This window comes from Choristoneura fumiferana, chromosome 5 (assembly GCF_025370935.1).
Source record: "Choristoneura fumiferana chromosome 5, NRCan_CFum_1, whole genome shotgun sequence".
In the NCBI taxonomy this organism is placed as follows: domain Eukaryota; kingdom Metazoa; phylum Arthropoda; class Insecta; order Lepidoptera; family Tortricidae; genus Choristoneura; species Choristoneura fumiferana.
Window position 1 is genome coordinate 7,512,425 of NC_133476.1, and position 13,342 is coordinate 7,525,766.

At 39.0% G+C, this 13,342-nt stretch overlaps 1 protein-coding gene across 4 annotated transcripts; it reads left to right on the top strand.

Moving 5' to 3' along the window:
• Positions 1 to 1,600: 1,600 nt before the first annotated feature.
• Positions 1,601 to 7,754, top strand: LOC141428027 (uncharacterized). 4 transcript variants are annotated; one of them, XM_074087710.1, is made up of 2 exons: positions 1,601 to 3,793; positions 6,749 to 7,754. In XM_074087710.1, the coding sequence occupies exons 1-2, from the start codon at positions 2,269 to 2,271 to the stop codon at positions 7,546 to 7,548; spliced, it is 2,325 nt and encodes a 774-aa protein (XP_073943811.1). In that variant the 5' UTR covers positions 1,601 to 2,268; the 3' UTR covers positions 7,549 to 7,754. The 4 variants fall into 4 exon arrangements, with proteins under 4 accessions (XP_073943811.1, XP_073943812.1, XP_073943810.1 ...); XM_074087711.1 differs by having other exon boundaries at positions 1,601 to 2,644; XM_074087709.1 differs by having other exon boundaries at positions 1,601 to 1,902; positions 2,458 to 7,754.
• The last annotated feature ends 5,588 nt before the right edge of the window (positions 7,755 to 13,342 follow it).

Genomic DNA, 13,342 nt, shown 5'->3' on the forward strand with positions numbered 1-13,342 from the left:
TACAAGAACTCTGGGCCCTTGAACCATCGGTGTTCGCTCCCAAAGTCACCTCGCGTACCTCGCGGGTGGCTTCATCAGCGACATTGAGCTTTGTGGGCACCCATCGCCACTCGCTTATGTTGCGGCGATGCGATGCGCGACGAATGGGCGGTATGACCGGGCGCCCGTTCTCAGCCATGCGAGCACCGTGCGGCTATCGTCCAGAAGAACCCTCCTGTCTAGGGTGCCACCTTTTTTTAGGGCGAATAAAGTATTTTTTCATTTTAGAAGGACAAAAATAAAGTACACAGAATAAAAAAAGAGTATTTATTATTTCTCCTTAAAAATATACTTTTTATTGCTTTTTGCTACATTTAACAAACATTTGTCGTTCTTGAAGATATTTAGAGCCTCTTTGCAATCAAAGTTTAAATTAAAATATATAATCAACTCGTTTTTTTATTAAATTTAGGGCAGCTCTATTCCTTTCGTCTCTCCACTTTACTTTCATAAGGGAGAAGACTCTCTCCGTGAAAGCTGAAGTGGCAGGACAGACAAAATATATGCAATGAATTTAAAAAATATTTGGAAAATCTTCACTTTTATTGAATATGTATTGCCATTTTTGAGCCGTTGATAAGTCAGAAAAATCTTTATTATTTTGCATTATTTTTTCATAAGTTTCATTTAGAAGTATTGTTTTTGAAATAATATTGTCCATAACTATACAAGTTTTTGTTGTATATTTAATGCACCAATAACTTTTCAAAATGTTGAAATGAAATAGGTGACTTTAAATTGAAGTTACTCAGTGAAAACAAAAAATTTTGATTTGAAAAATTAAACCACTTCTCCAAATAGCATAAAGCTTTGTCAAGAAATAATGTAAAATTTTTGCAAATCTGTGATTAGATTCTAGTGAAGATTCTCCAACTTGTCTTTAGCATTTTCATTGTTTCATATCAAAGAAGCAATCTTCCTTTCTTTTTGTTAATTCTTTTTTGAGCATACTCATTATGTTGTAAACATCCATTATTGTTATAGTGTTACCTTCCAGGCATTTGACAGTTTTGGTAAATAAATGTAAAATATGACTGCAGAAATGCATATAAATCTCAATCAAAATCATAATTCACATCACTGTTGTTCAATAAAAGTAAATTTTTGCAAAACCATAGGGCAAAATCTTCTCCTAAACTCAAAAAGTGAGTTTTTATTGGTTTCCAGTTTACAAGTACAGTATCTATGCAAGGTAAAGACTTAACCATCTGGTTCCTACATGGCGTTTAAGCTCATGAAAATCACTATCAACACTTTCAAAAAAAACATTTTAGATTTTCTCTTCTGACAGCTGAATGAGAAAAGTGACTATACATTTTCAGGATTTACATTTTCAATATCATATGATAAGAAGTTCATGGAGTGTCTCATGCAGTTATGCACTATGTGCGCATGGCAATTTCCTTTTATTAAATCTGGAATTAACTCTTTCATGTTAGTAAACAACGAATGGTTTACTCCCAAAATGGAATTTGTGTTGTCTGCACTTAGCCCTGATATTTTATCAAACGCCTCGTTTTCGCGGCTGCGTCGTGCATAATGCGTACTTTGTCGGTGTCTATGCTACGCAGCCCATCTCTACGGTGCGGATGGCAACACCAGCGCGCGACGCCCGCGCCCCTCCCTTCTTGACTCAGCGAGCTCACGCGGCGCGTCCGCTCTCCCATATTTTAATTATATTTTTATTGTAATTTCGACTGATTAAACCAGTCTACCTATGTCATCCACAAGTTTAATTTAACTCATCATAGGGCTAGATCCCACAATGGTCCTTCGAGCAATAAGAAAATACGAGTTCGAGTGAAGAAAGCATCATGCGGCCACGTGAATGAAACAAGAAAAAGGGCGTTGGCCGGTAGAACAGTGAGATCGTTCCAAATTACTCCTTCTGTTATCCTTTCCATTTCAAGTTATTAGGAATTATGTCATTTAACTGCACTTTTCCTTTTTTCTTCGCCGAAATTTGAGTGTGACTCGAGTGTGACAATGCATTTCCCTTTGCAATTTTAAACTTCTGTCGCTTGGAATCAAATTACAATTATTTATTTTCGCTTGCATATGTGTGTACGGCCGTCTTACTTAAGCGGTCGCAGTTTTCTAACGCTGTTTTCCATTGCAAAGCACGAGTTTTTCCAATTCGTATTCCATTAGCATTCATCGAGTTTATGCGCACGTACCTCAAATAAAAGCAAACTTTGACTGCTCTGTTCCTTGCACCTTTCTTACATAATGTCTGAGGCAGATAACATTAAAAAGCTTAAAAGAAGCAAAGCTAGTATAAAAGCTAAACTAACTCAATTCGAAAAATACTTAAATACTGCTATTTCTTATGAGAATCTTAGCGATGCTCATGTCACCGAGCTAGAGTGCCGTCTGTCTAGGATAGAAAACCTTATAAACGATTTCGACACATTACAGTGTGAACTGGAATTGCTCTGCGACCCTCCTGATGAGCAGTATGCCGACCGAGAAATGTTCGAAAGCCAGTACTACCGACTGGTGGCCTCCGCGCGCAACCTCCTCCCTGCAGGCGCCGACAAGGATGGTTCTCCTGGATCACCGAGTCGCTCAGGTTCCGTGGCGAGCTACGACAACGATAAATCAGGTGGGACTTGTGAGCACACTAAAAGATTTAACTTGCCTAAGATAAACATACCCATTTTCAACGGCAGCTATCAGCACTGGCTCGAGTTTAGAGACATATTCACATCAATGATCCATAGCAACCGAGAATTGGACAACATTAGCAAATTTCACTACCTGCGAGCATCTCTGCAGGGCAACGCTGCAATGATTGTTAAAAATATTGATTTCACAAATAATAATTATACAATTGCATGGAATTTATTGTGTGATAGATACAACAATTCAAGATTATTAGTTAACAACCATGTCCAAGCATTGTTTAATGTTGAATCTGTTTCAAAAGAATCTAGTAGGTCGCTGAGGTATCTAATTGATGTAACTAATAAAAATATAAGAGCGCTGACTACTCTCAACCAACCAACAGAACATTGGGACACACTGATCATTCATATGATGTCCACTAAGTTAGATCCTATAACAAATCTCAAGTGGGAAGAACACCGTAACACGGGCTCTGATGCTCCCACTTTGGCTGACTTTTGCACATTCCTAAGAAACAGGGCAGACTTATTAGAAACCTTGGAAGAAAATAAGGCTAAAAATTCTAAATTTGATCATCCCAAATCAAAAAGTTTCATTGTTGTCTCTGACAGTCAGAAAAGTCAGCAAAATAATTTCAGCTCCGGCAAATATAGTAAAACAAATAAATGCCCTTTGTGTAAAGATGAACACACACTTTACAATTGTAATGCATTCAGGGATTTGAGTATAGAAGATAGAGTAGTAAAAGCGAAGCAGTTTAATGTCTGCTTAAACTGTTTGCGCACTGGTCATTCACAAAATAAATGTCAGTCTCCTCACTGTCGTTATTGTCGTTACAAACATAACACATTGCTGCATTTAGAAAAACGTGACTCTTCTTCAAATGATTATAACTCAGTCCCTATACAAGAGAATGTCGCTTTACCAGTGGACAATCAGACCTATTATGAGCCTCCCACAGATAACGTCACCTTGTCAACCAACATCACACAGCAGACTACTGCTCCCCAAATACTTCTATCCACAGCGATGGTGAAGGTGTACGACTCCAATGGCAACAAGCACACAGCCCGGCTGCTGCTAGACAACGGCAGCACTGCTAACTTCATCTCACATGAGCTCTGCGGTAAGCTGGGTCTGTCAAGACGCAGTACACGGTCAACAATATCAGGTATCTGCAATCAATCTAGTAAAAGCACACAGCTGTGCAATCTCACATTGTACTCACTATATAGTGATTATAAAGTAAATCTAGACTGTCTTGTCTTAGATGAAATTACTAAATCTTTGCCATCAAAGTTAATTAAAGTAAATGACATTCCTATACCTACTGGTCTTCAGTTAGCTGACCCTTCTTTCTATGTTCCTTCTGGGGTAGATATACTTGTTGGGGCAGAAATTTTCTGGAGTGTTATTTGCAACAATTCCATTGATTTGGGTAAAAAACAACCCAAATTATATGAAACAAAATTAGGATGGTTAGTGTCAGGTTATGTGTCACATGCTAGCACTACCAACTCAAGTAATCAACATCACTGTCATTTCATTAAAGAAAATGAGAACATTAATCAATTCTGGGAATTAGACACCATACCAACGCGGCACTCCTTCACTGCTGAGGAGCGAGCCTGCGAAGAAAGCTTTCAAGCTAACACTTACCGCAACTCAAAAGGCCGTTTTGTGGTAACTATACCTCTTAAAAAAGATCCGAGTGAGTTAGGCGATTCATACGCAATGGCAAAAATGCGATTCCTCTCACTCGAACGTAGATTTAATAGAGACCCAGTTTTTAAAGAAAAATACACAGATTTTATGCAAGAATATGAACAATTAGGTCACATGACTCTAAACTCAACTTCCCCGCCTCTATCAAACACTTGTGGCAATAATAATAATGTCTCTTGTTTTATTCCTCATCATGGCGTACTACGTGAATCGAGTACCACGACAAAGCTTCGCGCAGTGTTTGATGGATCAGCTGTTACTACGTCAGGGGTGTCTCTTAATAACCTGCAAATGGTAGGTCCCACAGTACAGGATGATTTATTGTCTATACTTATTAGATTTCGTCAACACAAATTTGTCGTGTCCGGTGACATAGAAAAAATGTACCGTGCCATAGAAGTCAATCCTGTACAGCGCCCTCTGCAACAAATCATATTTCGTTCTGATCAATATGCACCTCTAAAGACATACACATTAAACACACTTACCTATGGGACTGCCTCTGCGCCGTACCTAGCTATAAAGTGTCTCACTAGCTTAGCCGATGTAACAAATAATGAAAAAGTTAAAAATGCAATTAAAAGAGATTTTTATGTTGATGACTACCTAGGAGGAGGAACATCGAAAGAAGAGGTCATACAAACTTGTAAGGAACTCATTTCCATCTTGGCCTCAGCTCAATTTAATTTGCGAAAATTTCAGTCTAATAACTTAGACATTTTGAAGGTAATAACAGATGGCAAACAAGAAATAAATAATATATTGCAATTGTCTGACTCGGCCCCAAATATGTCCGCCAAAACATTAGGCCTCCATTGGCTGTGTGATTCTGATACTTTATCGTTTTCTATAAACATAGATTTACGCGAAAAAATTACAAAACGCCATGTTCTGTCTGTCATAAGCCAAATTTTTGACCCTCTAGGTCTTGTGGGCCCAGTTATAGTTGAAGCAAAAATGATTATGCAAAGCCTCTGGAAACTTAAGTCTGGCTGGGACGATGAGGTACCAACAAACATAAAAACACAATGGGCCTCATTCGCAAGTAAACTATCATATTTAAATGACATTAAAATTCCACGCTGGGTATTGCAAAATGATTATATAAAGATAGAAATACATACCTTTTGCGACAGTTCCGAAAAGGCTTATGGTGCTTGTGTATATGCCCGAACAATAAGCCAGAGTGGCAACATACATGTTCAGTTAATAGCATCAAAAAATAAAATTGCACCTATCAAACCAACCACTATACCGCGACTCGAATTATGCGGTGCACTTTTAGGTGCAAAATTGACAGCTAAAATTTTAAATTCAATGACATTACAGGTTGATTGCAGATACTGGTGCGATTCGACTATCGTTCTAGGCTGGTTGTCTACACCAGTTCATAGACTGAAACCCTTTGTTCGCAACCGTGTAAATGAAATACACGAAACCACAGCAAACGGCTTGTGGAGTTATGTGCCGTCTCTTGACAACCCGGCGGATCTCGTTTCTCGCGGGGTGAAGGCTGATCTCATCAGCTCTTCGCCGCTGTGGTGGTCGGGACCACCATATTTACTGTCCAATGATAAAGAATGGCCCAAAATGCCTAACGAGAAACGCGATTTGCCCGATATTGTCTGCCACTTAGCGCAGAGCTCTAATACTAGCAGCACTAGCACTAACATTCTCTTAACGCTCATACATAAGCATTCTAATCTCAGTCGCTTATTTCATGTAGTAACCTACATCAAAAGATTTATATCGAACTGTAGAAACAAACAAAGTAGGTATAGAGGTTTTTTAACTGCAGATGAAATCCGTGAATCTCAAAATACGGTCATAAAATTATGCCAAGGTGAAATGTTTCCTGAGGAGTATAGGATTCTTAAATTACAAAGAAAATTACCTGCTAAAAATAGGTTATTGAACCTTACTCCCTTTTTAGATTCAAATGACATTATAAGAGTAGGAGGCAGACTTGACAACTCTCCATACTCATATGATCAAAAACACCCTGCACTACTATGTAGTAAACATCACCTAACAAAAATAATCTTCGAAACTCAACATATTAAACTCTTACATGAAGGCCCTCAAGGTCTCTTAGCTAATATTCGTCAGCAGTATTATCCACTAGGAGGTAGGAATTTAGCTAAATTAACTGTCAGAAAATGCATTCCATGCATTAGGCAAAAGGGTAAAACAGTACAACCCATTATGGGTCAATTACCTGAATCTAGAACTAAACTTGAATTTCCATTTCTTCACTGCTCAGTCGACTATGCTGGGCCAGTGCTTATAGCTGATAAGAAAGGCCGTGGCAGTAAATTGCTCAAGTCCTACCTGTGTATATTCGTGTGCTTCGCAGTAAAGGCTGTCCACTTGGAGCTCGTTACGGACCTGACTAAAGAAGCGTACATCGCCGCGCTACAGCGCTTTATTTCACGTCGTGGCAAGCCACTGACAATCACCTCAGACCATGGAACCAACTTTGTCGGTGCATGTAACGAATTAACTTCAGTAATTAACAAATCAAATTTAGCATCAGACTTGGCCGATGAAGGTATTAAATTCTTATTTACCCCAGCATACTCGCCCCATTTTAATGGTTTGGCCGAATCAGCGGTTCGTAGTACCAAATTTCATTTAAAGCGTATTCTAAATTTAACTCATTTAACTTATGAAGAAATGTCCACATGTCTCACTCAGATTGAAGCCATACTAAATTCACGACCATTAACTCCCCTATCCACTGATCCTACCGATATGTCAGCTCTAACCCCTGCCCATTTCCTGATTGGACGATCTCTCACCTCCGTGCCATGCCCACAGATCGCCGATGACGTCAACATCAACCTGCTCCAGCGACACAAGCGCATCGATGTTATTAAGCAGCACTTCTGGCGCAGATTTGCTAATGATTATGTTTTTACACTACAGCAGAAAAGCAAATGGCTCACGTCGTCATCGCCAAGCCTAAAAGTGGATTCCCTTGTACTAGTCAAAGACAAGGTCAACCCACCACTGATGTGGTGCCTCGGTCGAGTGACCCGGCTGTATCCAGGCCCTGACGGCATCAACCGCGTTGCGGATGTGAAGACCAGACGAGGGACCTTGCGAAGAGGATGGAACAACCTCTGCCCGCTGCCTATGGACCAGGACCTTTGAAGCCTGCATCGGAATTGAAGCCTTCAACCCGGGGAGCATGTCTATGCTACGCAGCCCATCTCTACGGTGCGGATGGCAACACCAGCGCGCGACGCCCGCGCCCCTCCCTTCTTGACTCAGCGAGCTCACGCGGCGCGTCCGCTCTCCCATATTTTAATTATATTTTTATTGTAATTTCGACTGATTAAACCAGTCTACCTATGTCATCCACAAGTTTAATTTAACTCATCATAGGGCTAGATCCCACAGTCGGGCTTCATCGAGTTCAACACGGCGAAATGGTGGTAAGTACCACACTTTTCGCGCCTTTTCCTGTGGCGCGAGCTCGGCGTACCTCTTTGTGAGTAGGGCGTCCATTTCTTGGTTGTATCGTTTCTTGAAGTCTTCATCTTTGTCTAGTTTCTTTCGATATTATGAAGACGTTTCAGCGTGTTTTCGTAATTGTCGGGGAAAAAGGGACTTTTAAGTCTGACCAATCCACCAAAGCGGGTTTCACCCCACGATACCAGGTCAAAGCTGAACCCAGAGAACAATTCAACTGCTGAACAGCTGACTTGGTACATGACGCTCGCCGGTGCAATTTCCGGAGCGGCTGTGCACGGAACCGGTGAAGCTTCAAAAGAGCTCTTGAAAGAACGAAATAGGGCGTCAACACGCGATAAGCAGTCTGTCATCTTCACCTCTAAGGCCTCCCTAAGAGAAGACAAGTCCGCCGATTCCTCTACTCGTCCAGACGATGATAACAATGATGAGCAATGGCCCTTAATCTGACAAAGCTTTTAAACTGCGGTCCCGAGCGAAGCGATCGCAAAACTTCGTCCAGTTTAGACTCTACTGCATCCCAACTCTGACGACGCGGTACGAGAAGTCTCAGCGACCTCATCCGCCGGAATAGCAGAAGATAATTCCCGGATCTGCACGCGCAATTACTCCACAGTGTCTTTAGCTTTGGCATCTCTAATTTCCACCTCGTAGTTCTTCGCGTCGCAGCAAATGGTACGCGATCGGGCGCTCCATTCTAAAACGCTAATAATCACGCCGGTCCGTCGACCAATGCGAGGTAAAAACTCGCACTCACACAAAATAAGTATTCGCCAATAGGGCGCCTACCCTATACAGGAGCACTCACGCGATGCCACGAACAGGAAGCGCTCGTATTCCAAAATCAGGGCAAGGGCCGACAACAGACACGTTTACCCTTTCCAAGGGCGAACCTACCAATGTTAAGTATCGTTAAGTATACGTATACTTTCTAAAGTACCGCAAAGGTCCGCCAAAATGCGGCGTACCTCAACAGGAGCAACAATAAAATTGGTACCCTAAGTAAAAATACCTACTTAACAGATGAAATATTAATAAAAATATAAGCGTAAAATCAAAATAAACTTTATTCTTTTAACACAACAACTATTCTTTTTAATACATCTCCGCCATGACACTCAGATAGAGAAGGATAGCTCATACTAGCCATCACTCTCATACATAATACCGCATTACATTGCTTATTTTTAACACCCCCTCTCAATGTAATAGCTTAAACAAATTTACCAATATGCAACAGGCTTTACTAAACAACACTGAGGAAACTTAACAAAAGAACATCGAAACCAAAAAAAAAAACAACTCTTCCTTACACTATACCACACATGTTCACAAACTTTAATAATATATTATTTTTTCAGAGATTTTGTAAACATGTCAGTAATTTGCTCCTCAGTTCTTACATATGTAATGCTTAGTTTTTTGTTTCAACTAATACCCTAATAAAGTGATATTTAATATCAATGTGTTTCAATCTCTTAACACTGTTAGTACCTACTAGCAATTATTATGGCAGACTGATTATCACAATAAACAATAGGGGATACATTTTTCACATTAAAATCACTTAGCACATTAGTCAGCCAGCATGCCTCACTTCCCGCCATACTCATTGCTACATATTCAGCCTCGGTAGATGAGATACTGACTGTGTTTTGTTTCTTGGAACACCAAGATATCAGACAATTTGAGTACATAAAACAATAACCAGTGGTAGATTTCCTATCCCGGAGATCTCCCCCCAGTCAGCATCACAGTATCCAACTAAATTGTTGTCATTATTACATTTATACTTTAACTTATAATCCAAAGTATGTTTTATGTATCGCAGAACTCTTTTCAAAGCAACCAATAACATATCACTAGCACAGTCTTGGTATCTACTTAATATTGACACAGCGACACAAATGTCTGGCCGTGTCCCAATGCTGCATACATCAAACACCCAATAATCTGCCTACAAAGATTTCAGTGCCACTTTTACATTTTATTATTTTCCAATTCTTTAGTATTAAAAATCTGATCCATGGGAGTACTAATAGGTTTACAGTCATACATTTGAAACTTTTTCAATACATTTTCCCGGTAATTCTTTTGACACAATTCTGTAACATGACTCAAAATTTGTTTTTAAAATGATAGATTCAGTGTCCACTGGCAGTAAATCACATGCGTGGTGCACTGCGTTGTTAACGACGTGTGCACAGCATCCCACACCAACTATATTTGGATTTAGACTTTCTTTCAGCTTATGAAAAACATTGTTCGTTCCATGTCGTTCTGTTCCACCGAAGTTTGTATTATAGTTATCTCCAGAAAATGCAATACATTTAGTTAAGAGATCATGCTGGCGAAGTTGTTTTATAATCAGTTCAGTAATAGTGTCACATGTTTCATTTCGCGTACTTTCTATTTCGAGGACCTTTGTAGTGATTCCGTTTCTTTTAACGTCAAAATATTGAATAATTAGTGGAAATAATTTTGTGTTCTTGTGGTTACTGGCATGGTAGCTACGCTGATGAATGATACTTCTTTTAAATCACCTTTTAGTTCGGCAACTGACAAGGGGCTCAACACACCGGTGGCTATTGCAGATGCTTTTGTCCGATTACACGTCACTTTTTTTGCAGTATCTGACCCGGCAAATAGTTCGCGATTGAGAGAACAAGTGCAGTCTAACGAATTGAACGACATATGATGGCTTACAGTGTGATATACGAGTGCGCCTTCCGCTGCTGGGGAATAAGGTGTCCGATTTGACAAAATATGTTGCTATTTTTGAAGTACTGGCTTGATTTTTTAAATTTTTTGCGTGTTTCTGTGTACTCAAATGCTCATTTATATCTGTTACACCCTTATTTGCGATCGAAATATTCGTCGAACAAATGGTACAAAAAGCTTCCCAATCATATTTGCCTTTTTTCATCATAGGAAACTTATTTTGCAAGTCGCTGTTGAATACGCATTTACGTTTAGGCATTAAGATTTTTATCTGGAAAGAATAAAAGTAAACTATACAAGAAAAGTTAAATATAATTTGTAATGTAATAGGTAATAATTTTATAATGACGCATTATATAGGTATGAATGAATTGAGTAGTTGCATATTTTTAAAGAAAATATAATGCGTATCTTACGTTTACTTACATTGCGGTTGCGGTCACACACGTCTACTCTCATATCATAACGTAATAACTTACTGCTCACTATGGGATCGGAGTGCGAACTGAACGAACAAACGAGCGGCGACTCGCGAGCGAGGCGCACTGTCCCGCACCGCGCACCGCACCCCTCTCGCTCGCGGTGGCCGCACCGGCCGTGCGAGTAGGTATTCACCGCGGCGCGGCGCGTGAGGCGTGAGTCGCGCTGCCGACCAGAGTCGGCCAAAACTAGAAAAATTCAAACCCGGACGGCTCAGGCGTGAAATATCCGTTTTCCTAAAATGTATTTTTCGCAAAATGTCTGCTATTCAGAATGTGAGCACGTCTTTGCATAATGTCAGCTTCTCAAAATGTCAACTATTTAAAATTGTCTGGCTCCAAAAATGACTGTTTTTTACAATGTTCGCTTTTCAGAAAGTGCTTATTCTCAAAATGTCTGTAACCTCACAATATCCGCCTTCTTATAACGTTGGCTTTCCAGAAATGTCTTATTTCCAAAATGTTCCAATCATGGTCTTCAAATTTCATCAAAATCAGGTTCAGTGGTTTAGCCGTGAAAGAGTAACAGACAGACAGACTGAGTTACTTTCGCATTGATTAGCATTAATTTTAGTACAAAACTAAACTACGAAAATCCCTTCGTTCGGATACGAAACCGGTTGAGAACGGAAAATAGTTTGTTCTTATATGAAACTGTTTATGAACGAACACTTATTGTTTTTGTACGAAACCTTTCGACCATTTCGTATAAGAACAAAATAGTTTTCGTTAGCAACCAATTCCGAACATGACTGAAGAAGTTTTCTATCGGAACTGGTTACGAAACTTCGGTTACGTACAGGATCGAATGGATGAAAATAAAACAATAATTGAATTGTAGAACGGATTTATTTAAACATATAACATTTACCACTTCAACCCAAATTGACCAAAAGTTTGTTTACTTACTTCTGTCAACATTTTACGTAATGCTGATGGTTGTTGCTTTGGGCATAAGCAATCATCATTAATATTAGTGAATTCATCGTGTCGATATTTCCGAAACACAACCACGACTTCTTCCCAGCAATCGTCGAAGTGTAAATAATGGATTTGTTTTAGAAGAAATCTTAAGCATCTCTCCTAAAATGTATCAAGCCAAAGCAGAAATTTGGAACTGTAGGATTAGCGTTACCACGTCTAGCCTTAATAATTTCCATCTTCGCATTCAGCTCCGTACGAAAATGTCGAAATTCTTCATTGTCAATAAAAGGCCATATTTATAATATTTGATATTTTATATTTACGCATTAGAAATGACACATTGACAGACATAATTAAAAATATTTCCTTCTACTTAATTAAATAAAAAAACGTTGACTTAAAAAGGTTACTCTCTTACAAGAAATAATACGCCTATTTTTAACTGGTGTTCTATTTTTAAGTTACGCAAGAGTTTAAAAATATAATTTTCTTTAAAAATTGTATTGGACTGATATTTTTTTTGCTTAATTCTTTTAATAATTCCTTGTATTTTCGATCAAAAATTACATCCTTAGTTTTACGGTTTTTCCTAAAAGGGTGAAAGAAACTTCTCATAATTTTGCAATTGATGTGACGGGCTTCTTTGGACAAAACATTGCAAAATAAAAACAAATTTGGTTTACGTGGGAGTTTTGTGTTTAGCTTCTGTGATATCCCTCTAGGGCACTAGTAGTGCGATTTCCCTCATCAGCAGAGCTTATCAGCTTGTGGTCTTTCTTATACCAATTCTTTTCAAAGTACTGCTTAAACTTTTTACTTCAGTAGAGCGTCCTTCTTCCATACTTTTGATGTCATCCCATGCTGATTTCATGTCTTTCGCAGGAAGAAGTGAAAAAATTGCACATAATCTAGATAAGTTTCGACCTTCCGTAGTGCGTTCCAGTTTCTGTTCATTTGCTCGTTTCCACACTGCTTTGTTGAAGTGAAAGAAACACCTTTTACATCAGCAGCGGGGAAGATTTCACGTACGGCGTTCATTTGGGCTATTTCATAATCGCATTTAAACGATTTTATGTTTATCTGAAATCGTTCCTTAATTATTGCAAAAAATCTTTTATACGTGATTTGGCATTTATTTGGTAATAATGCATATATAATCGGGTATATATTTACACTTTTTTCATCTGTGTGGTAGTTTAAATGTAATATATGTGTATATGTCTGATAAAACGGTTTCGGTTTTACGCGAAATGTTCCATCAGCATAATAAGAAACGCTTTCTGGCATATTTATGACCTCTTTGGCATAGTGAGAACAAAATATTATTATTTTGTCAGTTTCGCCATCTT

Coding starts and splice junctions, on each gene's coding strand:
- LOC141428027 (XM_074087708.1), top strand. CDS start 1,868: ATGAAACAAGAAAAAGGGCGTTGGCCG. Junction 1,895..2,457: donor AAGAAAAAGGGCGTTGGCCG/GTAGAACAGTGA, acceptor GACACATTACAG/TGTGAACTGGAATTGCTCTG.